Here is a 27,294-nt window from a genome sequence, read left to right as displayed (position 1 = left end):
CCATCGCTTTAATCCTTTGTTGCTTAGGAATTTCATGGGTGCCAAGTACTATCTGTAATATTTTGGGTAAGGCCTCACTTCTTCACATGATATTTCTGTTTAAGACCACCAAATCACACTGATTTTGACACAGCTGTTTGACCATAAAGCCTGCATTTCTCTGAAGTTCAGGGTTTTTTACCAAATACTGCAGAATGTGCATTGTCTAAAATTTTGGGTGACCCTTCAAGATGTCATGCAGACACTTCTTACATGTTCAAATGTGTGAGGAAGTGCATTGACTTGAAATCCGAGTAGCTATGGAAAACACGTTCCAGCCTTTCATTGAGTTATATACAGCAAAGCAAACAGTCTAATCATGAGATAAATAACCCTGATGGGAGAGAAGCAGAGGGTTATAAACTTCAGAAGGGCAAATTTCAAGGGTTTAAATATTTAAACAGGAAAAAAAAGCCATGAAGCTGTAGAACATGGATTTACTTGCAAAGATTATTTTCTGTAATTCACTCCCATTAAACTGCATAAACTACACAGGAACACACAGACACGTGACATTGGTAAGTCTGTTACAGTCACTGCACCACTGCTGAACATTGCAGCACATCCACTTGTGCATTGTGCCACAGCCAGAGGGCAGGAAAACCAGCTCGGAGCAGAAGTTTGGGAGAGACCTCCTGCCATGCACCCATTTCCTGACCTGTTCTTGGCCCTTTACAGCAGCTGACAGAGCTCTGGAGTAGAGCAGAGTGGAGCAAGCAGGAGACAGGAAACTACAGAAAAGGAAAACTGGAAGGCTCCCGAACCATATTTAGGTCATTGAACCTTGGATAAGCATCACCAAGTTTACCCTATCTATATACACTAAAATTCCAAGAGGAATTGCATGTTCTAAAAGTGTTGCACAACTGTATCTTCCAAGCTCCACTGGAATGCCTAAATTCAGGCACTTAATTCAAGTACCAAAGTTAGGAGCCTACCTGCTGCAGACTGCCCTCATTCAAGGGACAGTGATAGGTTTGCTCTGTCTACCACTCGACTTATTCTTGGGAATACCTTGGGAAATCTACCACTCTATTGCTGTATGTGTTTTTCTCTCAACAGCATCACTCCTCATGCAGTTCCTGCTTCTGTCTGCATCCCTGCTGAGTCCTTGGTATGGGCAGTGCTACTGCTTATGTCACTTTAGAGTGGACTGGGCTGGGGGCTTTTTATTTTCTGTTCCTCTCTTTAAAGCAGGCAGTTTCCCACGAGCACAGGAGTGGCACAGGACAGAGGACAGGCAGCCAGCATTGGCAGCTCAGATAACAGGAGCAGCACCTGTGAAAGCTCATCTTCTGGTCACTGCCAGCAGGCTAACAGGGACAAATCCACCTTCTTGGGTGGAAAGCACTGGAGGCACAACCCTCTGTTATTGCCACGGTGTGCTGCCTCCAGCTCAGCAAGCATTTGCTACAGGCAAGCTAGAGGACAGGCAGAGTCTCAGCCCTGCCTGCCCCTGGTGCAGACACACGCAGTGCGGAGGCAGTGAGAGGCTGCAGGGCTGTACTTACTTTCAGAATGAGCTCCTTGGCTGAGTGGGACATCAGGATTCTGTCGCACCAGGCTGGACATCTCGTGTTCATGTACTGCTTTCCCTGGCTAGAGTCCTCACTGTAGGGATAACTGCAAACAAATCCCAAACACAACCATAAGCAACTCTGTGCAAAGCAGCCTGAAACCTCTGGCTCAAAGGGCCACACTGATCACAAAATTTCACTGGCAAAAAGCAGCTTTCCTGGACACCTCTTGTACATGTTTATCTTTCCCCTGCTCCTTTCCTTTTTATGTGCTCTATATCTCTCCTCAGACCTACAATCCTACTGTAGGTCACATATTCAGGCACACACAGTTTCAAAACTCTCACCTCCTACCTAGCATGTGAAAGTGTTTAGAGACAGCAGATTGTTTATCTACATGAAAAGTATGAAAATGAGTTCAACAGCAACTTGAAAGCAGCCTGTTGGCTGTGAGTATGTAAAAAGGAAACCTAAGGAAAAGAAAAGGTTCATCTCATGGGATTTCTTTGCAGGATTCTCACAAGGAGAGTTATCCAGGAAAAACTGCACAGGAAACAGAGTTCAGAGCTGGGATTGCTGCAGCTGTACACAACCTCCCCTGTATGGATTCTTTAAGGGTGACAGAAAGGAGGACAGGATGAGACAACAGGCTTCGCAGGGGATTTCTTCAGAACCGAGGAGTCAGGACTATGGTTTTAGGAAAATGATGCTGACTCCGTAACATCCTGTACCTTTCCATGAAACTGTTAAGAAAAAGTAAATTATTTTGTACAGATGTCTGGAATAGAAGCTGGTTAAATGGTACTTACACCCTGGGGTCATAAACATGCTATGGCATCTCCAGTGCATTCTAACTTAGCTTTAAAGGCAGAAGAAGGTGTTTATTTTAATCTGCAGAATCTAATGAAGTTGACACACCTGTGTGAGCCCATGGGCACCTGAAGGGCAACCTCTGGCTCAACCCTCAGCAGGCTGGGGCCAAAGCTTTTCTCATTTCATCCACATTTTCACCAGTTTAATACAGCAGAACTCTGCACTTGATGATGGCTCATCACACTGTAAGGGCCCACTGTTTCCCCAGACTGTTTCCAAAGCGGCATGGGGGAGTAGCCAAGGAGAGGGTTTGGAGAAATCCAAATGGTTTATGATAGGCTCAATTTCTTGAATATTCGGCCTGGATCAACTGAAGTTTGCCAGGGATAAATGTTTTTAAAAAATCCCTATCTACCTCTACAAGCAACCCCTATCACATATATCCAATGTATGTGTGAGGGTATTTAAAATGACAGTTGCATTTTATTCTGCTCATCACTGAGTTCAGAAAGGAAATACTGAGGTTTTTCTGATGTGTGTGTTAAAATACAATTTCTGGTATTGTAATAAAAGGGCTCGCGTGCTTGAAGAGAAACTTATTTACCACCCTGCTTGGTGTGATACTCTGAAACACAGACATACAGCTCTCTACCAAATGGGTTTACAAGCTACATTGCCATTAAAAAGATTAGCCATGGCAAACATCCAAGAAAAGCGTATTGAATGTATTGGAACAAACCAGTGATCTCAGTACCTTTTCCACCTCATCAAACCTAACAAGACTCATTTTCAAAACATATTATGAGAATTCAATTTGCTGCTTCACTGACATAGAGAAGTACAGCTTATTTCTGAGTGTCTGTGAAATATTTTGATGATGTAATACTACTGGTAGCAGAAGCTCTTTGCCTGCAATTTAAGGGTTGACTTTTTCTTGTAACCTTTTACTTTAGTTACTCCAGAACCCCACACAGCTGAGGCTACTTTTTATGACATAAGGTATAAGAATCAATCCCTTTTCATATAATCCTTCCTTTCGCAGCATTAACTGCATGGCTTTTGAAGTATGATGTTCTGTACCTGGAATGATCTGTTACTGCTATGTGTTAGAGCATTTCATCTGAGAGCCTATGAAATGGTATTTATCAATTTGCTTTATAGGTCTTAACGTTTTCACAGGGTGAAAACTTCTGCCAATTTTTCAAGGTCTTTAGCGCTGATCACCCAGTCAAGAAGTTACTGTAGTTTACAAGTATCTTTGACAAATCAGGTTTCTAGTGGCTGGGACAGAGATGAAAATAAATGCTGCAAAAGTTATCCAGATGAAATGACCTGTAGGTAATAATTCAATACAATAAAGTGGGGAAAGCTCCTCTTTTTCTACAGCAGAATCCTTCCTTCCAGCCAGAAGTGTGGAGCACTCTGTCTTGCTGCACCCTGAGCAAGGCTTCTCCCTCCCTCCATCCCCTCTGGTGTGTCTCAGTGAAATGCTGACACTGACATCATGAAAAATCCTAATGAGATACGTGCCCAAAAAAATAAGGAGAACTCCTTCATGCTCTAGAAGGGTCACAAACACTTTGGAATAAGCAAGCTTCTTTTGTAGCTGGGCTCAAGCAGTGGTCATAAGACTCCAAATTCCCGTTTCTGTGACTTACTGGGTTGTGGGGACGCCGTATTTCAGTTTATTGTATGCCACTGATCTCAGATTCTTGCAATAAAACCTTCATCCAGAGGTTTCTGGAATAACACTGTCCCTGATGAAATTTTCATGAAACATGCTGCTGAATGGATACTGCTCTAGAGCACCACAGACTCACAATGGGCCTCGGGAAACTGGGGAGTATTTCCACTGGCTTCAGTGAGTAATCAAGACATGAGTCTGCCCTGTTTAAAAAGGGACAAAGTTGGAATTTAGGACCTTAACCACTCATGTTATCAGAGTAATTACTGGCAAAAATAGTCTGTTCTCTGTGCATACCAGCCAGCGGAGTTATGCAAAACACACTTTGTGCATGTCCCTGGATGATGGACAGACAGGCAGTGCTGGAGCATCTGTGTGAGAGCCTTGTGTGATTCATCTCCAGTTGTTTAGGAATTACTTTTTTTCTCAAGATGCTGATTTTCCACCTTATTTCATGAACTTTTGTTTCAGTTACACTCATTTGTGTCAGGATTACTGTCAGGTGGGTTTTCTGAGTAAAACATCATTAGTATAATGCTCTATGCTGAAATTTAACAAATACTTTGACGAATTGCTAACTAACTCTGTTAATAAGGAGCAGGCTGTCCCATGAACTACTGGTGTCACAGTCAATAAAGGTGAGAGCTACTTGGCAATTGTTTGGGGAAAATAAACCATTAAGGGGCTCAGTAATATCAGAGCACTACTGCTGTTGACAGGTATTGTCAAAGATGATTAGACACCTTTACAAAAATGCTTACTGCGGGTGAAAAGTCTTCCTACGTCGTAAACCATCCTGTCAGCAGTGCCTTAACTCGAGACACAAGCCAACAATGCTGTGTATATAAATGTCTCCTTAACTGGCATTTCCAGTCAGGAAAAATGCTCCTAATGAACACTTCTCTTGTGTAAGAAGGAATAAAACCTGCTAGTGAGATGGGTTAAATGTACTTTCTAACAGGAAACAATTAATTCTCTTTGGAGGGTTCTTACCTCTAACTGTCACAGGCACTTTGCTCCCAGCTCGCTCCCCACACAGAGCACAGACATGCCCTGCCCCTGGAAACAGAGCAGGCTGCTGCTCTGGGGACTCTGCTTTCCACAGTCAACACATACTGGCGCTGGGCGAGGACGTGTGGTGGCACCCAGCAGCCAACGGGGGGAAAATTCAGCTAGTTGGTCTTTTTTAGTACAATAAAGGTAACTCTGAACAATGCTGCATCCTGTGTCTAGGTTCAAATGCAGATGCTTTGGCAGACTCTTGTGATTCAGGGAGTGGAAATGCCTCCTATTCAAAGCCCCTTGTGCTCATCTATTAATTGTCCCCATGTTTTATATCACTGAGTCTTCTTTCTAATACAAAAATATTTGAGATGGGATGGAATTATGAAGCATCAGTGAAAACTGCACTCAGCATGGGAAGAGCTGAGACACAATTTTCATTTGGTGTGTTTTATTTTTGCACTTGGGTATGAATTTATTAAACCTTCTCTCACTGTTTGGTCTATTTCCACATGACATCAAGAGAGAACCTCAAAAGGGGAAAAATCCCAATGATCCTTCATCAGAAAATTCGTTTCTGTTTTCGTATTTTCTAAGAAAACGTTGGGCCAATTCACCTTTAGCTCTGATACACTCTCGGACTGTCCATGACACTCAGGGGATGGTGAATGCAGACTGCCAATTCAAGCTCTGGGTGCTCCAAAAGGCCAAAGATAAAAATAAAAGTAATTTTGCTGTTTTTAACAGGCACTTAGCATGAATGTGAGCTGGTACATGAGTGTGACTTCAGTAAGATGTCATTCAACCAATCAAAGTACGACATCTAATTTTTGTCAGCCTCCAGGTCGTTAGTTTCTTCCTCCAAACTGAATTACCGTGTTTTATTTCCCTGACTCTGACAGGGAGATTTGGGCTCCCTAGGTCTCTTCCTAACAAAGGACCCCATGTAATTTATCTTCATATGCTTATGTTAGGCAGCAGATCTAAGCTAAGCAACGAGACACATTGCTGTTTGAATGAAATTAGCTGCTTCATATGTACCAAAACACTAACAAGCCTCAGTGATGCCCTGTGAGCCAACTGGCCATGAGACTCACTTCAGCCGAATCAGGAGGCAAACAGAGACCTGCAAACACAGGAGTTAAAGTGCAATGCTTTAAACAGCTGCTACTTGCACAGGCTACACTAACACCATGGTGATCACACCAACAATCAGAGTCAAAGGTGACAGAGGGAAGGGGGGTCACCCGGGCAAAGCAGCGGCAAAGGGCAAGAAGGGTAAACAGGACTCCAGCTCTGACTCCAGGCAAAACACAAAACAGGAGGGCTAATGACACGGTGTTTTTCTCAGAATCTTTTTATGGATTTATGTTGGGGATATTGCTTTTTGGCTTAACAAACTTCTTTGGAGAACACGGGTCTAAACGCTCTCTATTGCTTCAGTAACAGCAGTGCAGTACTGTGCCCCAAGGATGTGATGCTGCTACTGTTGCAAGTGGATAACTGGAATTATACATAACGTGGGCTTGGCTTGTTCCAGCAGGACAGCCCGGTGTCACTGCATGTGACTATGACTGAGCTCAGTGTCTTTTCTGGGAATGTGTCTGGCTTAGACTGAGTTACTTTTGGGCTAAAATTTACAAAGTCTCATACGGGAAAGCAGTAACTGGGCAGCCGAGGCAAGAGGTGGGACAGGGTTCAGGCTCCAAAGGACCAGGCTGCTGAGCACGTTCGGACGGGAATGCGATGGACAGCCTGGCTGGCAGCACAGACCATAAGCTCTTCAGAATTCACTCTAGTTTCTGCTTGCAGCATGGTCTGTAATCCTCACCTTACACATGCTGTACAGTAATACTCAGTCCTTGAAACTTTTTTACTTCATTGGTTTTCCTTTCTTTTTCCCTTTGCCACAGTTCCTTAAACCAAACAGAATGACTTACTTGGGTCAGTCACTTTAGTTCCTCACAAATAAAAGAAACAGCCTATTTCAATTTGGAAATTGAGAATGATGGTGAGAGTGGCACTGGTTTAATGTGAGGAGAAAAATGGACATAAGATCTGCCTGAAAAGCCATTATAATGATTAAATTCTGATTATTTTGGAGGAAATGAAAGCTGTCTCTGCTTTTCTGTGCTCCAGCCTTAGATACTGGAAGCACCTAGACAACTTCATCATGTCCTATGGGAATTTGTTCCTTGGGGGCTGAGAGATCCACAGGTGATTTCAAATAGGTCATAGCACCTGGATGGTGTTTTACTGTGCATGAGTGAATATGAAGTATTTCTGTTCTGTGAAAAATACTTCTTAATTGGCAGAAAAAATCTTGTTATAAAAGTAACTGATAAAGCTAGCATGAACACAATCTAGGGCTGTCACACTTTTTATCTGTTGAAGTGCCTAACTCTCCCTGTCGTGAGACAACAGGACTCACAGTGTTACCGAGGGGATGTTCTAAGGAATGGGAGCCCTGCTGGCTCCAGCAGTACTGCCCTGCCCTGGCAGCAGGCAGTCTGTGTGACCTGCCAGCACGCGGGCGGTGAGGACACTGAGCCCACTGACACCCAAACCATCATTTCGTCCCTCCGTTTCACGCCCAAGGGTGACCACGGGGCTCTGTCCAGCGGCACCCTCGGGGCTGGGTGCAACAGGAGGGCTGCTCTGCTCCAGATGGTCTCTGCAGAAGGGAAAGAATGAGGGTGTGCTCTGGGCGTTGCTTCATGCAGAGCAGGTTGACTCGGTGCAAATCAGACCAGAAAAATACACGTTATCATTGTGCTACCTACTAGAAGAGAGAAAGGTTGGGGGACAAAATACAGGAGTAGAGAAAAACCAGATTATAGGCTAAATAAGATTCTGGCAGAAGAAGGGACCAGTGCCAGAGAGAATTCCAAAGGAGAAACACCACTGAGAGTAAATGAGATTCAACCCATCACCTGGTGAGAGGTGTCAAAGCCAAGACACGGCCAGTGAGAGGGTCTGCTTGAGACAAATATCACACAGAGGGTATCTAAGACACAAACATATGTCCAACCAGGAAATTACATGACAGCCTAATTCAACAACAAACAAGAATAGGTCACTTTAAGAGAATGATTAATACATGAGATTGCTGTGCATGCAACCTTATCTGAGAGCAAACCTTGTACGTGGGTGTGAACTCTTGCTAAAGTCAGCTCTTATCTTTGCTATACAACAGCTACAAGAATAATTATAATAATTAATGGAGAGCAGTGATAAAGGTAACAATTGCCCACCTGTATATTGACAGACCACAATGTCGTTCCTTCTTTTTCATACCTCCTGCCTTTTGCAGTGATTGCTGACTGCCACGAACTCCTTTGCAGCCTCAGACTGGGCTGTTTGCTTATGGCCAGGCTGTTTGGCCATGAATGATAGAGCTTACAGAGTTTAAAATTCTGAATTGTATTTAATCTCCAATGGCTTGGGTTGCTATGGGCTACATTAGATCACAAAGGGTAACAAGACGAAAACATGAATATTCACTATACAAAATAAAAGGCCTCAAAATACAGAAGGATAGGAACGGGTGAATAATGTCTGACAAGTACTCTGCTGGAAGGGCTCTTACTGCCTGCCTAAGGCAGCAGCCCTGCCAGGCTGCCCTGGCCTTTGGCACGGCTCAGGAGGCCAGAGGAAGGGCTGTCCAGGGGTGCCCAGAGGTGGGCTCTGCAGAGCCTCTGCCCCCAGCTTGGGCTGTTCTCTAGCCACCGGGGCATGGTGGGCACTGTCCCTGCGGGCAGGCCCTGGGCAGAGGGTGCTGGGGCACGACTGCCGGCTGGGGCTCACGCACCAGCACACCACATCCAGAGAGCGTGGTGAGACCTTCCCCTGGCAGCTCGCTCACTGCATCCCTGGTGCTGAGCTGATACGGCTTAGGCACACACAGTAAGGAATTAAAAGGAACTCAGAAATGAAGAGGAATTTAGGAAAATGCCTGGATATCAAGAGACCTGCTGAAGAGACAGGAGGTAACTGAGAGCCCTGCAGATGCTGCAAGTGCTACAGAACGACAGAATCAAAGAACGGTTTGGGTCAGAAGGTCCTGACGCTGGGTCAAGGCCGTGTTCTGGATGCTTCCGAGGGGTGACTCCCTCCGCACCGCAGCACGACGGTCGCCCAGGGCAGGAGGAAGATTCACATCAGATCAAGCAGAAATATGGTCTTGGACTAACTGACAGTATAGCACTAGAGAAGAACAATAGGTCTGGTCTGAGTTCCCTAAATATGCCTGCAGAGATGCTATTTTTAGATGCAGCTGTAGGAGAGCTCAGAAGTGGCTCTTGAATCCTTCCTACACTCAAAGTTACCTGGAAAGTACTGAAGCTAACAGGCACTAACACAGTCTGTCAAGACCTTGTGGAAACCCCCTTGCATATACAGTTACATGAATTTGCTGTGCCATTCCAGTTACAGATGCAAATTCAATTTATAACTATAAATTCTCACAGAACTATTATCGAAATACTTATGATCTATACCTATCAAAATCAATATATGATAAAAAATATGAACATAGTTATGTAAAATCCAACAATGTCATTTGCATATTACTTAGCAGTTTGAAAACTTAGAAGTGAATTGTTGTTTCAAAAGGGGAGAAAAAGAAGACAAACTGAATTAATGGCTAGATAAAAACAGAGAACCTCAATTTAATTTATATTCAACTAAGGCTAAAATGGCAGTTCTGAAAATCCTCATTCACCTGCCATCTTATCACCCCCAGCAATGCTCTGGTCTCCACTCCTAGAGCTGTTTTTTGGTTTTGTCCTGTGAACTGCAGAAGGAACCCTGAGAGCAGGACTCGGCTCCCTTCTCATCTCCAGGCGGGTGGCTGGACATGGGCTGACAGCATCCTCTACTTCCACTTGTCCTTTTGACCTCGTGCCTGCTGTGCTCAGAATGAGTAACCCAAAGAAGATACGCTATAGGGGTAGGAAAATCCCCCTGCAACAGCCTGGCGGGGAGCTCTAATGCAACCCTGCTGTGACCCAACAGGAAACAGGAGTTTTACTTCTTGTTTTGAAGTGTCTCTTGTCAGGTTTCAACCCACAATAAATGCAATAGTCATTACAAACTTGTAAAGTCTTGATAAACAGCTTTCCTAAATACAGAATTGACTGTCTTGGCTTTTAGCGATTAAAGCCAAGTCTCCAAGGTTGTATTCATTTAGCTACAGTGTTTTATGCAGCCTTCCCCAAGGGACAGTCAACCTAACACAGCTCATGGCAGAGGGTTTAAACAAGGGCTGTCCGGGCTGGACTGGGTGCCAGGCAGGGCAGCAAGGGAGCACACGGGTCAGTTACAGGCAGCCTGGTGCTCCCTGACCCTGCTTACACCCGCAGCAATGGATCACAGTAGTGAACAGGCCCAGGGAGCTGCTTGGGGGGAAAGTTAACCACAGAAACACCACCCGCTCGAAGGAGCAAAGCTTTCAATCCCAGGCCAGCTATGGTATTCTATCAATAACATCTCCAGATACAGTCCAGAGAATAAGCAGTTTATGCCTATAAAAAATGAATTTGTAAGTAACTTAGCCTGCTCCAACTCAAAGGGCTGTGACCTTTTCCATCTGTCTCAAGAGGACACTGAATCTCCAGAAGACTTTTTGAGCTAAAAAGTTACAAGAAAGACAGAACTGCAACTGTGCCATTGGTTTGTAGAACTCTGTGTGCAAACCAGGCAATTAATTGTATGCACAAATGATGAAGCAAACGAAATAAAGAGAAAACTGCCCTCACTGCCCTTCCCTTGTCTGAGAGCTGTGGGAGGCAGTCACAGACATGTTCAGTGCTGCTTTAACCGAGGTAACTCTGTCTGCATCCCGTGATGTAAGTCCAGACGCCAAGGATCAAGAACTGAAGTAGAGTGATTCATAGACCAAATCAATGGACCATAATTAAAGTATCATGTGTAAAACAAATTCTGAAATACAGCTTTAAGGCTAGCATTACAATTGCTTACAACTTCCTTCTAAATTCCAGAGCTTGCTAACTAAGGCCCTAACTCAGCCTGACACAGAAGTGACCAGGGCTTTCTCTGTCCCTCCCTTCAGTGACAAAGCCTTTGTTAGAGACATTTGCAGAACAAATGGATGTGCCACACACATTCCAGGTAAGAATGACAAGAAGCTTAAAGAAGTGGTTTCTAAACACACAGGACCGATCGTATTCTCCTCTGGGTAAAAATACAAAATCAGGTATGACTGGATATATGACAAATGTATATTATACTCCTATTTACAAACAGGATATAAAAGCAGCTAAATCATCGTAAGCTACAAAAAAAGATTAAATGAGGGGAAAATGGAGGAAAAACTACTGGATGTGAAACCAACACGTTTGCGTCATGTATCTCATTTCTTTCTTGCATGAGTGGAAAGGTTCCAAAGAACACGTCCTACGTTGAAACCACTGCTTTCTGCCCACTCAAAATACCTGGTTTTGCAGTCAACAGGACACTATGGTTTCAATACAATGAAAAATAAATCACAGTACTTCTTCCAGGAAAATCAATGTCCTTGGTTTCACCTGGACTTGAGGGACCTCTTACGACCCAGAACCCACAGCACCTCACCCTGGCACAGCCTCCTGGGGCCGTGCAAGGACGGCGGCCTGGGCAGCAGGATGCCCTGGCCACATGACACTAGGAGGGATGGGTGAAAAAAGCACCCTAATGTAAAGCCAGTTTGCCCTTCTACACACGTGAGTTTAGCCTGTTGGGTTTACATCTTGGTTTTGTTGCAGTATTCTCATATTCAATTCTCCTATTTTATCAATATTCTATGCTCAATTATGGAGACATTTTGTGTTACTGAAACTCATCCCTTCCATTCCAGCTTTCAGTATGTACAGATTTATTACTGTTTTGTTATTATTACTATTACCTAGTTGTTAAGAAGGAAACAGAGTGAGTAGAACCAAGACAAACACAGACTACTCATGCCAAGTTTCTGATCTTTGCTTGAAAGCAGCACTTACAGAGTGGTCTGGAGGATCTGCAAACTCTTCATGCAGCAGCGTATTTGTGCCAAGACTTGTGCTGGCAGGAAGCACTAATGCTGGTGAAGTCAGGTAGGAGAGGATGTCTGTCAAAAAGTCCTGTCACCTCCCCTCACCCCCTTTTGCCCTGACCAGGTACATGAGGCGTGAGACACATTCAGAAATGTACACACTGCTGGTCTCCTGTTATCATATTCAATCAATAAGGACAATTTAGAGCGGCGGTAACCTCTCCGTGCATACTTCCACTGTCCCCAGGGATCAATACAATGAGTATCACAGCTGGCTGGTGAGGAGTAATGAGATTATGATCACAAAAAGGCAAGCTTTCCAAATTTTTTTCTTAGTGTATGCCAAAACATTATACTTTTCTATCTGTCGATGAAGGATAAAATAGCAATATTTAAAAGTATTGTATCTACTCAAAAAAAGGTATATAAAAAGCATGGGTTTACCTATCTTTTTTTCCATCAATTCCCAAACTTTTTCTTTGTGAATGCAGTATTTCTTCCCCTTAAACCAGCTGTGGCACTTGACTTCACTCTTGGACAGGGGCCACACGTTTAAAATTTTCCACATATTTCCCTGGAACTGACTGCGATTCACAAAAATCTTGGGTTTGTGTGGCAGCAATACTTGTCTACTCATGGCAGAAGTCCAGCTCAGGGATGAAGCTGAGGCATGTGTGTTAAGCCAGACAGGTTGTTCTAACAGCCTCAGCAGTTCTGTGATGTTTACTGAAAACACAGAATCTTCCCGATTCCCCTCCTGGAGTCCCCCAAGCGATGGCTCCAGGCTCTGCAACCTGCGTCCAGTCAGCTCCTGCTGAGTGCCACTGCCTGAGTCATCGAACGGCTTGAGGCAAACACTGTCTTTATGGCCGCAATAAAGTAATTTAACAGGTGGTCTGGGCCCAGCCTTTAGAAGTCCATACGCATCTCTGAGGACACAATCCTGCCAGGTCTGTTTTAAGAGCAGCTATAAAAGACAGGATCAGCAGAACCCAAATGATGAGCTACAGAGCAGTACTGGCACGTGGTTTATGTAATGATGGAGGGGATGTGGGAAGAACAAACATTCATGAAAGGAACACACATCATTATCATTTCTGCAATAAGTATGGGAACACTCACATTTTACCTACAGTGCCAGTAACAATTATGTTTTAGCCAGTTAGATAAATGGATTATATATGAATCTTACCTGGGAGGAAATGAGATGTCCAGTTCATACAATCTGTCTTTAAAGACTGACAGCTCTCTGTCAAATTCTAAAAGCTATAAAAGACAGAAATAAATGCATTCACTCTTTAATGTTGAACTGCAGTAGTTAAAAAACACTACATGATATAAAAGGAAATAAACAGAGACTTTGATTACACAGCTGGAGGTATATCCCTCACAGAATAGGTTTTAAAATACAGTGCAAACCACCCTGGACTATTTTGACACATAAACAGTGCATTGAGAAAAGTGCTCAAAACGTTCATTTTCCTCTCAGTGAAACACTGACCTGCATGTGCACTACTGCAGGAAGGCTATATTTCCTCAAATTTTATAGCAATCTGTTCAGAGTTAAAGCAGACTAGTGTTAAGAAAACACAGCAAACTGATATGCTAATCAACCCATGAGCATGTCAGCAAAATGTATCATATTACTTTGTGTTCTCTTTGGCTCAGATAAGCAGGTACAATAAACACAAGGATGTGCACTCCTCCCAAGCAAAGACAAGTGGTGTTTCTTCACACTTATTTTGGGTGGTGCATGGCAGACAGCAGATGGAGTGAGAAGTGACAGTAGGTAAAAGGTGTTCCCAGGCAGCAGTCAAGACAGAGCACCAGAATCAGGTGCTTAACACAGATGCTCCTAAGCCTAGATTTCATGTCCTATTTAAATATTAGTCCTCGCCACACTTGTTTTCCCCTGGACCTCTACAGAGAGAATAAATATCCCCAGTCTTCGTCCATACACACAAACCTGCTCAGAACAACTCACTGATAATTGCCCGCATTAAACCTGTAAGGGTTCTGATGGACACAAACCCAGGCAGCCTGACGTCCCGGGGAACCCGAGAGCTGAAGACAAAGGCTCACCCTGCACGCAGTGCTGGCTCTGACAATGTCCCGCGCCACGGCGTGTTTGCCCGCTCTTCATTAATCATGTCCCATCTCACAGCTGTGCTGATACCACTGTATGAATGGCAGAGGTTCCCAAAAACATTAGACTGTGTCCCTCTTTCCCCTCTGCCACCTCATAAATCATTCCTGAAACGTGCAATTAGCAGCTGCTTGTACACATTAATTATCTGTGTGAAAAGCAGCTACCTGAACCACTTGCACTGCTGATTAGCTCCCTCTCTCCAGCCTACCCAGCTCTCTTCAGGCTCTCCAGGCCGTGCTGGTGGATGGAGGAACCTTTACACAAGGATGGCAGGTGATGGGCAGCTTTCCCACTTCAGTGCATCCGACACCAAACGGTGATGGTACACTGGAAAAGGTTCTGCAACACCAATAACTGTGGATAATTTGCACATGCTTTACCATCTGATCCAAAGCTTGGGAATTCACTAGGTTTGGATAAATATTTAGAAATATCTGTGTGGAAACTTACAGGATGTATCTAATTATATGCTCAATCCTTAAAGAGCCGGGCTGGTCCAGCCACCCACAGTTCTCACTGAAGCAGCCTCAGCGTACTTCAGGAAAAAAGGCTGTTTCCATTACCACGCACGTTTCCAGACTGTGAGCCTGTATTTCAGTATGCATGCACACAAAACATACACACGCCCTGGCTATGAAACGAAACCCTTTCCTGCTCCATGTGTCTCCACCTAAAGGCATCATCTGCCCAACGTGACTCTGGGGTAGGGAAACCAGCTGCCACCCCCAGTTAAGACTTTTATTTGAAATATATGTCTATTAAAGTGGTGCAAATACACACTTCCTACCACTCCAAGTAAACAGCTCGGGGTAGGGCAGGGGACCTGTGGGAGAAGAGAGCTGTTTCTGAGGCGTTAAGCTGTGAGGACTGAATGACAGAACAATGCTCCACAGAACACAATGGTATAAATTACTCATGTGCATCCCAAGGGCTAGCGACATTCAATCGACACATTGTCCTCTCAGACCAATCCACTCTCCCCAAATTTCATACATTCAGGTTGTTCTTGCTGTGATGATATTTGCCAACTCGGTGAAGCCTGGGGTGTGGAGGACTAGGCATCTGGACGTGCGTTACTACCCACTCAAGTTTCTGCTGTGATTGTTTGCTGCAGTTGTGTGTGCAGCCGTGTCAGTGCTAGGCAGATGAGCTGCTGACACTGGTGACAGATAACAAACAAGACACAGTATTGTCTGCTGTGCCCTCTGTAAGTTCCCCAAGTTTCCCCAGGTGAAGGGACAGCTTCAACCTGAGACAACACAGACAAGACCTCACGATGACCCAGCTGGATGCCAAAGCCCAGCTAGGTGTCTGGAAGTATTTAGGGAATTCTTGTGGTGAAGAATCCATACCCACATGTAAAATGGCCCAATATTTTCACTGGATTACTTGCAAAATTTTTAACTCCTGATATATACTGGATAATTGTGTGCTTTATTAAATTGTGTTTCCTAGCTATGAAGTGACTGTGCTACAGTATCTGTAACCTTCTGTCCAAACACATCCACAGACTGCAGACAGACACGTGCCTGCCCTTACGGAGGGCATCTGCTTTAGGACAGGAGTATGGAGCAACCTCATACGACAGAAAGGAATTGCAATCATCATGGGTGAGATGATACTGAGGAGCACTCAGAATTTCATAGGGTAATGTCTTTACCTTTATGGCATCTAACATTGTCTTTAAAAAACCCCACCTGGAACATATTCCTTTCACGGCAATTTTCAGCACAAACTGCTCACTCATTTCCATGCTGCACACCAAACAGCACTGTGAATAATGCCACTGCTGTAACAGTAAACATGAGTATGTCTGCCACTCTGAATGCCTTAAAAATGACAAAGAAATTAAGTTCACAGGCTAAAAATCAATAGATTGCTCTATTTAATTTACTCATTAAAAGATCATCCTTAAGAACCAAATCCTTAAGGTGTTACATGATGTGCTGGGGTAATTTGAGCAATTACACAGAGATTTTAAAATGCTGTCACTGGCAGTTCATTCTGGAATTCTATGCCATAGGCAGTTCAAAAGACTGTTTTTTTTCCCGAGCTCAGTTTCACCAATGTATTTATACCTAAATGAGAGTGAGGATGATCAGGGTCTGTTCTGTCTGTGGCAATACTGAGTTGCTGATACTGAGATATTTGCTCCACAATGTCCAGTGACCAGCCCAATACGAACATTTGAGTAACACCTTCCCAACGAAAACACCATCCCTCACACAAGTAGCATCTCTGTAATAAGCTAGACCCGAGACGCACTGTGCGCGGGAACGCAGCCGGGCAGTGTGCGTGCCAGCGACTGCGCTCGCAGTGAACGGTATCTCCTATTTCCTTCGAGAAGAACTGAAAGCACTTAGAGCTGCAGTGCCATTGCCTCCTGAGGGAATCACCAGAACTGCTGGTTTCCAGGGTGCTGTGTTGTCTGTAAGACCTGCTGAAGGCTTTCATTCTTCCCTCCCTTTCTCCTGGCAACACTCTTAATGTGCATTTACGTGCCAGGGTGGAGAAGAAGGCGATGCACAAAATCCTAAATTTCACCATTATGCAGCTTGACAGTAATCAGAGGGTTATGATGCAGGTTAGCCCATTGCAGAAATCAAGATAATTCTGGTTGCTTCAGCCTAAAGCAACGTGACACTGGTAAAAGGTCAACAGCCACTGGTATGTGGGCCACCTTGGCTGGAATCACACACATATGAACCCCTTAAAACAGGGCAACTTAATTCAGTCATTGGAGTAGAACAACAGCAATTACTCATCAAGACCTACAGACCAAAGTCAGAGCACTGGTAGATCAGGAGGTGATATTAGCAGCATTTATCAAATCCATCTGCAGGGCCCACCAGAGAATTCACAGCTGTGAAAGGGAAATGAAGCTTCAGACCAAAAATAGGAGATAAGCATACAGAAATGACCGTAGAGAATTAAAACACGTGGATATTGGTCACTGTAACCTCCTTTGCCAGTCTTGTGGAGCACGTTTTTCTCCAAAAGACTCTGGAAATACAGTCATTTTACCAGTAATTGTATCCAGCTTCCCAGTCACAGCAAATTATTGAGAAACTGATTCAGCAATCTACTGACTTCAAATAAAGGACTGTGAAAATGCTGATCCCTCCCACTTACCCATGAAAATGTCATACATGACTCTGGCTGATCTTAAAGCTACTGCTTTCTCTTGCAAAGACTTTGTAAAGTGATCCATTACTGTATATTTTGAATCTTTCTTTCCTGAAGCTGCTCTTTAAAATCAAGTTTCAGAGAAAAAGCCTCCAAAGTAACTGAGTATAAATGTACCACGTACACTGTTTTTATATAATGCTACACTTCTGCAGGTATCTCCACCCCCTGAAGGCAGCGCTGTGCGCACTGACGGCCGCATGATGCGGACCCAGTGGCCGAGGCACCACAGCACACGCAGCACCGAGGGCTGACGGGGCCTGTGCCAGCCCAGAAAATCCCTGATTTCAGTGGAGCCCCCCAGGGAAATGCTGCTTTGTTCCTGTTCTGACAATGCACCTCTTCCTCTGACATGTGTCAACGGTTCAAAGGACTGGCAGGCACCCACCTGGGAGGTTTTGAGGGGCAGCTGGGGAGTGCAAGAGTGTTGGGATACTGTAGAGAGATGGTGAAAAAAGAATTAGGAACCTTTCTACCTTTCTTTGGCTTGCCAGAGACTTGGGGCAGGATGTGGAAGCCTAGGTAGGGTGCTCGTGTGCACAGATATTCACTGTAAGGGACGATGGGGAGATCCATAAACTTGAAGACTGGAACACAGGTGCAAACACTGTCTCCCTGGATATCCTTTTGTATGTCACACAGGTAACAAAGGGTATCCTAGGCCAAAGCATGCTAGCAGATCATACTACAGACTGCATTACAGAGTGCAAATACAGATGCTGAACCTACTCTTTAGACTAGACCAGGACCAATGCCTAAAATAATAAATAATAAGAAATACAGCACAGTACACCTGAATCAGCCCTTGGGCCTTACAGCAGCTGTGTAGGACAGGACAAGGGGCAAAAGGTCATGAAATAACATTTGTAACTTTGTGCTATGGACAAATTCTATACCAGAATAATTCATTTATTTGAAGCTGGCAGTAAATAGCTAACCCAGCACATCTAGACTGACTTGTGCTTGCAATCTCTTGTTTGCTAGTGAGAACAATTTATTGGTAATATTTTCTATCTCTGTCATTGCTCATTTTGCAGTTTATCCAACAGCATATCAACTAACCACTAAAGCAAGTGCAATTCCAGGCACAGGAATGCTGTTTCTGAACAAAGGAATGGAGCATGAAGCCATTTTCCTACTAGCACTTCATGAAAATCAGGCACCTCAACCACCTTAAATAAAAAAGGCAGTTTCAGGATGTGCAGGACTTCTTATGGCCAGTCCGAGGTAGCAATGGTCCTAAGCAATCAGTTTCCTTCCTCTATCCTAATTTGCCCTTATACATCATAGTCAAGATTTTATCTGGACAGGGGCTGGTTGGCTCAGTGGATAAACCTCTGCCTTTTCACCTCTGGGATCATGGTTCAAGTCAAACCCTGATGAAATGCACTTGATCGTCCTAATCTAGTTCCTAGTGGACAGTATTCCCATTATCTTTAAAAGGGTCAGAGCCAAGGCCATTGGGAAGAGTGCATTGTGCTATATCTTGGCTGTTGATTAATACATTTTCAGTGACGTCGGATCCGTAACCTCCATGAGCACACATATCCTCGCAAAAAGCTTAACAGAGGTCCCTCATGGACTAAACCTTTCTGCTCCATTTGCATGCCACGTCAGGATTTCCTGGGAATACTAAAAAACCCCAGAAATAAATTAATTATATTTTAAAAGTATGTTTGCCTGAACTGTTTGCAGTAACACCTCCAAGTTAATTAGCAGGATACAGATCACTTTAAGTCATTACTTAGCAGAGGGAGAACAAGACCATTATAACTCAATCAGTTTTTACAGCATGTTACAGTTTTCTTCTCATACCATATCAGTTGAAGCTGAACAGACACACAGAATAAAGGGAATTTATTCTGTGAAGGGAGTTCCCTGTTCAAAACAGAAACTGAGTAAGAACTTGCTCTCCATAGGAATTCACTGCTTGCTCTCTGCATCCAGAGGACTGCTGGGCAATTAGAGTAAGAAATGGAACCACTTCCATTCCATGAAAATCCAGGCTGGAAATCACAAAGCTTTTCGTTCATTCTCAGATCTGGTTTGGAATGAATGCTGGTGCACTACCCGTGTCCTCTGCACCACTGGTGATCCTGGAGCTGTGTGTAGCAGCACCTTTGGGCTAACCCTTCTGGCCCAAGAGCTGAGCCCAGGGATGGACAGCGGCCGGGCTGGGGCACGGCCAGCAGGGCATGGGACCAGCAGGGAATGGGACCAGCAGGGCCATCAGGATGGAGGACCAGCAGGGCACAGGAACACCAGGACCCAGAACCAGCAGGATGCAGGACTACTAGAGCAAGCACAGCTTCACCATTAGTCACCAGTTTCCACAAACATCAAGAGCTGAGCCCAGGGATGGACAGCGGCCGGGCTGGGGCACGGCCAGCAGGGCATGGGACCAGCAGGGAATGGGACCAGCAGGGCCATCAGGATGGAGGACCAGCAGGGCACAGGAACACCAGGACCCAGAACCAGCAGGATGCAGGACTACTAGAGCAAGCACAGCTTCACCATTAGTCACCAGTTTCCACAAACATCAATGGGCAAAAGAGGATTTCAGCATGAATAACATCAGGTTCCACTCTTAAGACAATTAATTCACTGATTACTTTCATTACAGCGTTGTGGTCCAAATCTTAAGGATAGTGCACTAACTTCCACTTGGATTGATCCTTTGATGCAAATCACAGGACAGACAGGAATGTAGGCACCATTCCTCATTTCTGATCGTGGTTACAGACTATCAGATGATTCCAAATGATTAAATCATTCCTCTGTAGTCATTACAGGTTTTTACATTCTTGCTATAATTTATTTAATTGACTATTGAAGAACTACAATTTCGCTTGTGGTTCTTTGGTACGAATCAATAATATGATTATATTTTTTTCATTAAATAATTACCCTGGATTGCTTTTTTTTTTTGATTGTTTTGAAAATAACAGGGAACTCCTTTTGAAAACCCTCCCACTTACAGCCTGATCTATCATAAACAGTTAAGTGCAGGTTTATTCAGGAACCCCCTGCACACTGCTCCTCTCCTGAAAGCTCTAGCAGCTGATTTTTATCGCCTAAGGGCCGGTAAATCCAAAGCTACAACCAAATTTTGTGTGAGTGACATACTGGGGAGCTAGGGTGAGGTCAGGAGTGTGGGCAGCACCACAGACCTGGTGGGGAAGTCCATGCAAGGGACTGGGGCCCTGAGCCCCCCACATGGGGACCCGTCGTGTGCTCTGGGCTGGAGCATAGAGGGGCAGTGGGGACATGGTGTGGCTCCCAGCTAGGGGCTGCTGCCTCTGGGAAGGTGTGAGCAGATGAGAGAAGCTTCATTCGTGCTTTGCCAGCATCCATGGTCAAGCCCCCAGAGCAGGAGGACACCATAGAGCTGATCAGCACAGCCTGACTGTCCTACTGAGCTCAGAGGTGCTGAGCTTTTGCTAAATGAAAAGCAACAACTTACAGTGGCATCTGCCTGATGCCAAGGTGGAGCTCTACATGCTGTACCTCCTCCTGTCCCACCTTTCCTAGTGCACACCCACACAGCACAGCTCTGTGTGGTGATGGAGTCACAGTCTGGTCGGTCTGATGGGCCACAGCTCTGACGTACAACTCAGAACATACGAATCAAATATTAAGACAGCTTTACATTATTGCTACAGCTGTTTTCAAACAGGTTTTATCTTTTTTCCTGTCACCACAGAGCTGGATAAATCTGGGGGTTCCTTTCTGAAATACAACGACACTGAACGGTCCTTGCACTCTGAGGTAATCAATACAAGTAATTGCTAAGCTAACAGTGGCATAAGCTACAGGTAAGTCTGGATAAGCCACAAATTAGTTTGGAAAAATTAGACCTGACAGATTACTATGCATTTTAAACCGAATTTCTGTTAAACAGGTAATTTGTATCTATATCAGATTTATCATAAAAATAATAATTTTTATAAATATATCTTAAGATGCTTTTTGTTGATTACAATGTAAAAAGGAAGGAATAACTGTGTATGGACAATGATAAAGTAGGCTGTTGATAACAAATATTTGTCAGGTCTTGTCACCTCCGTACACAATGTTACTGAGAGACACTGCACTAATAAAAAACATACTCTCAGAAAAATCAATGGATTTTGAGCTAAAGCAGTTGCTAAACACACAGAAAACATCTTTATCCAACAGCCACAGTGCTGTGAAAATTCCCAAGCCTTGCATTGGTACAGCTAAGGAAAATTTAATCTTCCCAAATACTCATCAGGGCACTCCATCCTGCAGATCTGACAGCCCCACTTATAATTAATTATACAATTTCGATGGGAATATCGACTAAACAAAGCTATAAATCATAGAAAAAGTCAATAGGCATGGACACATTCAATCATGTCCCGACCAATGATTACTACTCTTAAAATACAATAATTATTTTCAGGAGCCAGCTTGAATTAAATTTCTGTCAGGCTGGTACAAGACCGGCGGTTGATGAAGGATGCGATGGATTTTTTGGGTTGAATTCGGCACAGAGACATTTATCCTTTTAGATAGGTAGTTTGTTTTTAGTGATCATGGTGCTGCGTGTTTAACTAGACCATGAAGATTAGATTATCTCCAATGGCTCATTATATCATTTATCTTTTCCTTCCATGTTTGATCTAGAAGATTTCCTGCTTCTTGATGCATGAATGAAATGACTCCTGATTTTGAAATGGAATGTGTTTAAGTGGGATTCGGCCTGTGCCTTCACACCCCACGGCCCTGGATGCAAAGCCAACCAGCAGCTGTCTGAAGTAACACTAGGACGTGGCAAGTGGCAGCACCAAGCACAGCTCTGCTCAGCTTCAGGAATGTCCTGGGGCAAAATACGAACAACAGACACTTGGGTTGTTTTAAGAAAAAGCTGAAAAAGTTGCAATAATACATGTAGAGGAAAATCTGGGACAAGATTAGTATGAAAACAGGAATTGAGAGAGTTAGAGCTTTGAATTAAATGTCCCCAAAACTGCAAAACACCAGTGAAAGAAACATTACATATTACCCAAGGAAGCATTCACCTTGTAAATGTAAAGCCAGTACAGCCCAAAGCCCCTGCTCTCAGAGCAGCTGTGCTGAAGGCAGGCACACAGTACCCTCGCGGCGAGCACAGTCTGCACAAGGGGTAGGGCAGGCGCTCCCAGGGGACCCGATCGTCGCATCCCTCGCGTGTCTTCTCACCCCCACAAATGAGGGAGGTCTCAGATTTTCACACAGAGCTGATCTCCTAGGTGAAGTCAGCTTTATACCAGAGAGGGGACTAGGGCTCCGGCTGCCCTCCCTGCCTTAGAGCCTTCCCTGCAGCCCTCTAACAGCCCAGCTCCCCGTGAATGGCGAGAGAATGAGCTGTAGGCAGGAGAGGAGAGGAGAGGGAGAGTCATGGACCCTGTGTGCACTCCATCCCTGGGCACAAAGCAGAGACACTCTGACTGGAGCAGTGCGGCTAACCTGGAGCTGGGGACTAGGGCCCATGACATACTCCTTTAGACATATAACCCCCAGGAACCTTAGATGAAACGGAGAAAGCTGCAAGCAGTGATATATGGACTTTCAAAAATGAAGCAGCTACACTTTGAAATAAAATCACCCCACAGAAGATCTAATTACACCCTTCACAGAAAAGCCATAGTCCTGATTACAGATCAGAGCATTAGTGCTCCCTGTCGGCTCCCTCTTGGGAAGCCCTCTGTGTTTGCCCAAGCAGTGACAGTCTGCTGCAGGGCTTGAGCTTTCTATTCTACTTATCCTTGTGTTTCTAGTACATTTTGTACACTCAGAAGACCCAGATATTTTCAGAACAGCTTGGTATGAAGGGCTTTTCCTAAGTTACTGTGGTGCACAACAAAGAGCTAGTAAGGAAAGAGGATGCTTGAAGAAATGCAGACCGGAGGACAGTGAAGAAAAGTGAATTGCCATGTACATTTAATTCACAGTATTTTCTACGGAAAAGAAGGTAAACATGCCAAAGGTAAGAGCCTGTACACAAAATAACCGAATAAGTGATGACAAAATCTGGAGTAGTTATTGTGTTGGATGAATTATATCTTCTCATTCTGCAGAAAGGAGGACTGATAAGGATAAAGGGCTGCTTAGAGAAACACAATTTGTATGAGTTCCCAACTTAGTCCTTCAAAAGTGTTTAGCAATGAACTTACCGCAGTGCCATTGTTATCTCTAAAAACGTCTTGATTGAAATAGTCAAAGAGCTTCTTTTCTAACTGCAGCATAACCTAAAAAAAAATACAGGAGCAAGGTCAGCAAAGCTCTTGGACTCGGCTACCCATGGCCCAGCAGCTGGCAGTGACCCTTTGGGAGACACGTAGCCCTTTAAAACCACACGACACTTCCACAGGTCCAAAGCCCCTTGTCAGCCTGCCCATTTGCTTGGCTGGCAGTCACTTAAACAGATCCAATTAACTGGGCATTAGGTGTGACAATCTATAGCCCTTCCCTCCCTTTACATTATCAATGTGGAACAACTATATTCATGCTTTGTAGAAAAGAAAGTTGAACGTTCAACACCGTTTCTATTTGCACAGGGTACTCAGGGCATTAAGTTGTTTACCTTTCGGTCATTATCAGATTCACGAAATATTAGCTTGACTACTTCATTTGTGTCAGCTGCACGGATGGTCTGCATCGTGGCCTTCGCACATAGTGTCTAAGGAAAACACAAAGGGAGAAAGGGAATGAGTTGAGAGGCAACAGAAGGCCAGATTAAATTGAACACTACCAATCGATGCATCTTCAGTGCCCACCTGGAAATATGATTTGCTGTAGGTCAAAATACAAAGCATTGCTAATTTAAGTAACTTCCACTCTTGATGGACTTGAAACAATAAACTCAATTACCATTTAGAGAGAAACAGGCAATATTAAGAAATTGATACAATCAGAGAAGGCAAACAGTCATTCAACTTCTTACCACACACACATGTTCTTTTACAGGTGTAGGTGTATCACATATTACTTGTAAACATCCTCCAAACCACTTCTTACAGCCGAGTTCTGTGCTGCCTATTAAGAGCTGATAAATACATTGGCACTGCAGTTCTGATGGTTAACTCTTGTTTGTAAAAACATCTGCCCTGCAAATCCATGTTCCAAATACACTTTACAAGTCCAAGCAATGCCTACATAATCTGACTGCAAGTTTCACACTTCACTTTAGATAGCAAAGCCCCTGTGCGTCATCCTTGTAAGTGACAACATCACATCTCTAGGTATTCTGAGGACTGGGCGCCTAGAACATATTATAAATCAACACTTTATCAGGCACAGAGGTATGGATTTCCATGGAAGCACTGGGCCTCGATCCATTGGCCGCTTGCCTGGCTGGGGCCCAGCTTCATTGGCAATGGGCTGTTCCAAGGGCCTGCTCTACTGCATGGCAACAGGTGAAAATCTGGAGCTCTTAGCAAAGCAGTTAGACATAAATTTAACTTAAAAGCATACTTTAGATTCACTGCACCGATACTTTTAGAGAAGCTTTAAGTATGTGAAGTGCTTTGAAACGCAGGGATAGACTCCATCCTCACTGTGGGCTAGGGTGGGCAGGCTGCCCCGCACGCTGAGCGCTGCGCATTGGCACCCCGGCCCCTCTGCCTGGCTGCTGGGAACCACAAGGCAGAAGTCAGAAAGGGGAACTGATGATACCTTGGCATTACTCAAAGGCAGAGATGTGCCCCCACACCTATGAGGCAGCTCAGCATCTTCAGCTGCAGCTGAGGTACAAGTGCTGACAGGATCCATGCACAGCCCTGGATACAGATACTGTCAAAGACTGCCCCAAATGAAACCTTACACTGCTAGAGGTTCCTAACAGAAGTGTGCTAAAGAGAATAACTCAGTCAAGGGGAGGCAAAGATTGACTTCCCTGCTCTGCCTGCTCCATTCCTTTTCATAATGCCCAGACAACAGATTTTCATTTTGCATAATTATCACTTGTAAAAGAGATACATTCCATGGTAAGAGGGCAATAGGATTTCACATCCTACTACATGCTTCTTCCTCTCACAAACAGAAATACCTGATAATGGGATTCTTGCTCAGAGGTGCAGGATCTATCAGCCACAATGTCATGAACCCACAGCTCGCTTCTCCCTTCCCCATTCTCCCTTTCTCCTGAAGGCAGAAATACATGCCAAACATGTATTTAAACAAAAATCCACCTGCTTCCAAATGCTTTAGACCTCAGCTACGGTCACCAGTGCCAGAAAGGGAACAAGCTGTCAGTGGACATTTTGCTGCCATTTGATAAAAGATGTGATCTTTGATAAGGATCCTGCGTGTTGCCACAGTACAGGCCAATAGCAGCAAGCTGAGCAATTTCATTTTTCAAGGGTAACTTGAGTGTCATTTGGTAAAAATCCAAAAATCTGATCTTTTTCTTCAAGTCTGTGAATGGAACAGGTGCCAATTCCTCATCTCACTGAATGAAAGATACCCATTCCTGACAGACATTTCCTGACTCCTTCCCCAAAAGCAGCGCCACATCCACAGATTACACATCTCAGAGTCCGGGTCTGCCCTAAAACACAGCTGTGACACCAGGGGGGCTGCAGGTGTCTGCCCCCAGGTTTCACTCGCCCCATGGGCACAGGCTGTCCTGGAGAGCCTCATCTGCCCTGCAGGATTTTAAGGCACTGTTTTGGAAGGGCTAGGAGAAGGGCGGGAGGATGCTGGTGGTGGCTGGTTAAACTTGCAGTGCTGGGAGGAGGAGTGGGAAGATGGTGGTGATGGCTGGTTAAACTCACTGTGCCAGGAGGAGGAGTGGGAAGATGCTGGTGGTGGCTGGTTAAACTTGCAGTGCTGGGAGGAGGAGTGGGAAGATGGTGGTGATGGCTGGTTAAACTCACTGTGCCAGGAGGAGGAGTGGGAAGATGCTGGTGGTGGCTGGTTAAACTTGCAGTGCTGGGAGGAGGTGTTGGCTTGTTAAACTCGCTGTGCCAGGAGGAAGAGTGGGAAGATGCTGGTGGTGGCTGGTTAAACTTGCAGTGCTGGGAGGAGGAGTGGGAAGATGGTGGTGATGGCTGGTTAAACTCACTGTGCCAGGAGGAGGAGTGGGAAGATGGTGGTGGTGGCTGGTTAAACTCGCAGTGCCAGGAGGAGGAGTGGCACGCCGCACCGCTGTGGGGCCGCGCTCCTGGGACCACTGACTGCATGCACAGCCCTCCTACCTGTCCCTCGCACCCACCCAGTCCTGCCGGACGACGCCTTTGCCCACTCGGACATGCCATGACCATTCTGCCATCTGTGTCCACGCGGAGCTCGGGAGGTAATCCAGCAGCGACTCATTCCTGCCGGTGCTCCCTGCGACGCAGCGATTGAAATTCAGAGCACAGACCAGATAATCGGGTCAAGCCCGAAAAAAGAGCGCTTTGGGCTCATGTGTCACAAATCAGTCTGGTCCCTTCAAACAGCACACCAGATTAGAACAAGCACCCGAACAAACCAGAGCGGAAAACCCGCCACTCTCTAAAGCTGGTTTCTAAAGCCCTAACAAATCGCTCCATCTTTCACTCATTTAAACTTTCCAAATGAGGGTCAATACGGCCCCCGAGCATCCAAATGCTAATGCGCTTAAGTGCGCTTAAGCAGCTTTCCAGAGTGAATGGGCCAAAGAAGGGCTCGAAAAGACACGGCAGAGTTACTGTCACTGTCAAAAAGTCATTGTAGCCACCCCCAGAGTGGTTGCAATTCAACAAATTCATGATTTCTGTCTCTTAAAGGCATCTGCTTGAGAACATTTTTTTCCCTGAGCTGCTTTATCTCACAACTTCAGGCCAGCTCCAAAAGAAAACCCTGCGATCGGCTCTTGAGAAGCAATACAGAGAAAGGACCCACATAC

The 27,294-nt window shown here is 44.8% G+C and overlaps 1 protein-coding gene across 1 annotated transcript in view; it reads right to left on the bottom strand.

The window, feature by feature from the left end:
* The window catches only part of INPP5A (inositol polyphosphate-5-phosphatase, 40kDa), a gene marked incomplete at its 5' end in the record, with an annotated part of 32,147 nt that extends 5,391 nt beyond the window's left edge, over positions 1–26,756 (bottom strand). The window contains 5 exons of the mRNA XM_009076441.1: positions 1,551–1,662; positions 13,278–13,351; positions 23,600–23,674; positions 24,010–24,105; positions 26,641–26,756. Of these exons, the coding sequence (XP_009074689.1) occupies positions 1,551–1,662; positions 13,278–13,351; positions 23,600–23,674; positions 24,010–24,105; positions 26,641–26,756 (473 nt within the window). The remainder of the gene's footprint in view (positions 1–1,550; positions 1,663–13,277; positions 13,352–23,599; positions 23,675–24,009; positions 24,106–26,640) is intronic.
* Between the last annotated feature and the right edge of the window lie 538 nt (positions 26,757–27,294).

This window comes from Acanthisitta chloris, unplaced genomic scaffold (genome assembly GCF_000695815.1).
Source record: "Acanthisitta chloris isolate BGI_N310 unplaced genomic scaffold, ASM69581v1 scaffold42566, whole genome shotgun sequence".
In the NCBI taxonomy this organism is placed as follows: domain Eukaryota; kingdom Metazoa; phylum Chordata; class Aves; order Passeriformes; family Acanthisittidae; genus Acanthisitta; species Acanthisitta chloris.
The sequence above is the reverse complement of the archived record's forward strand: the minus strand, read 5'-3'. Positions and strand labels throughout refer to the sequence as shown.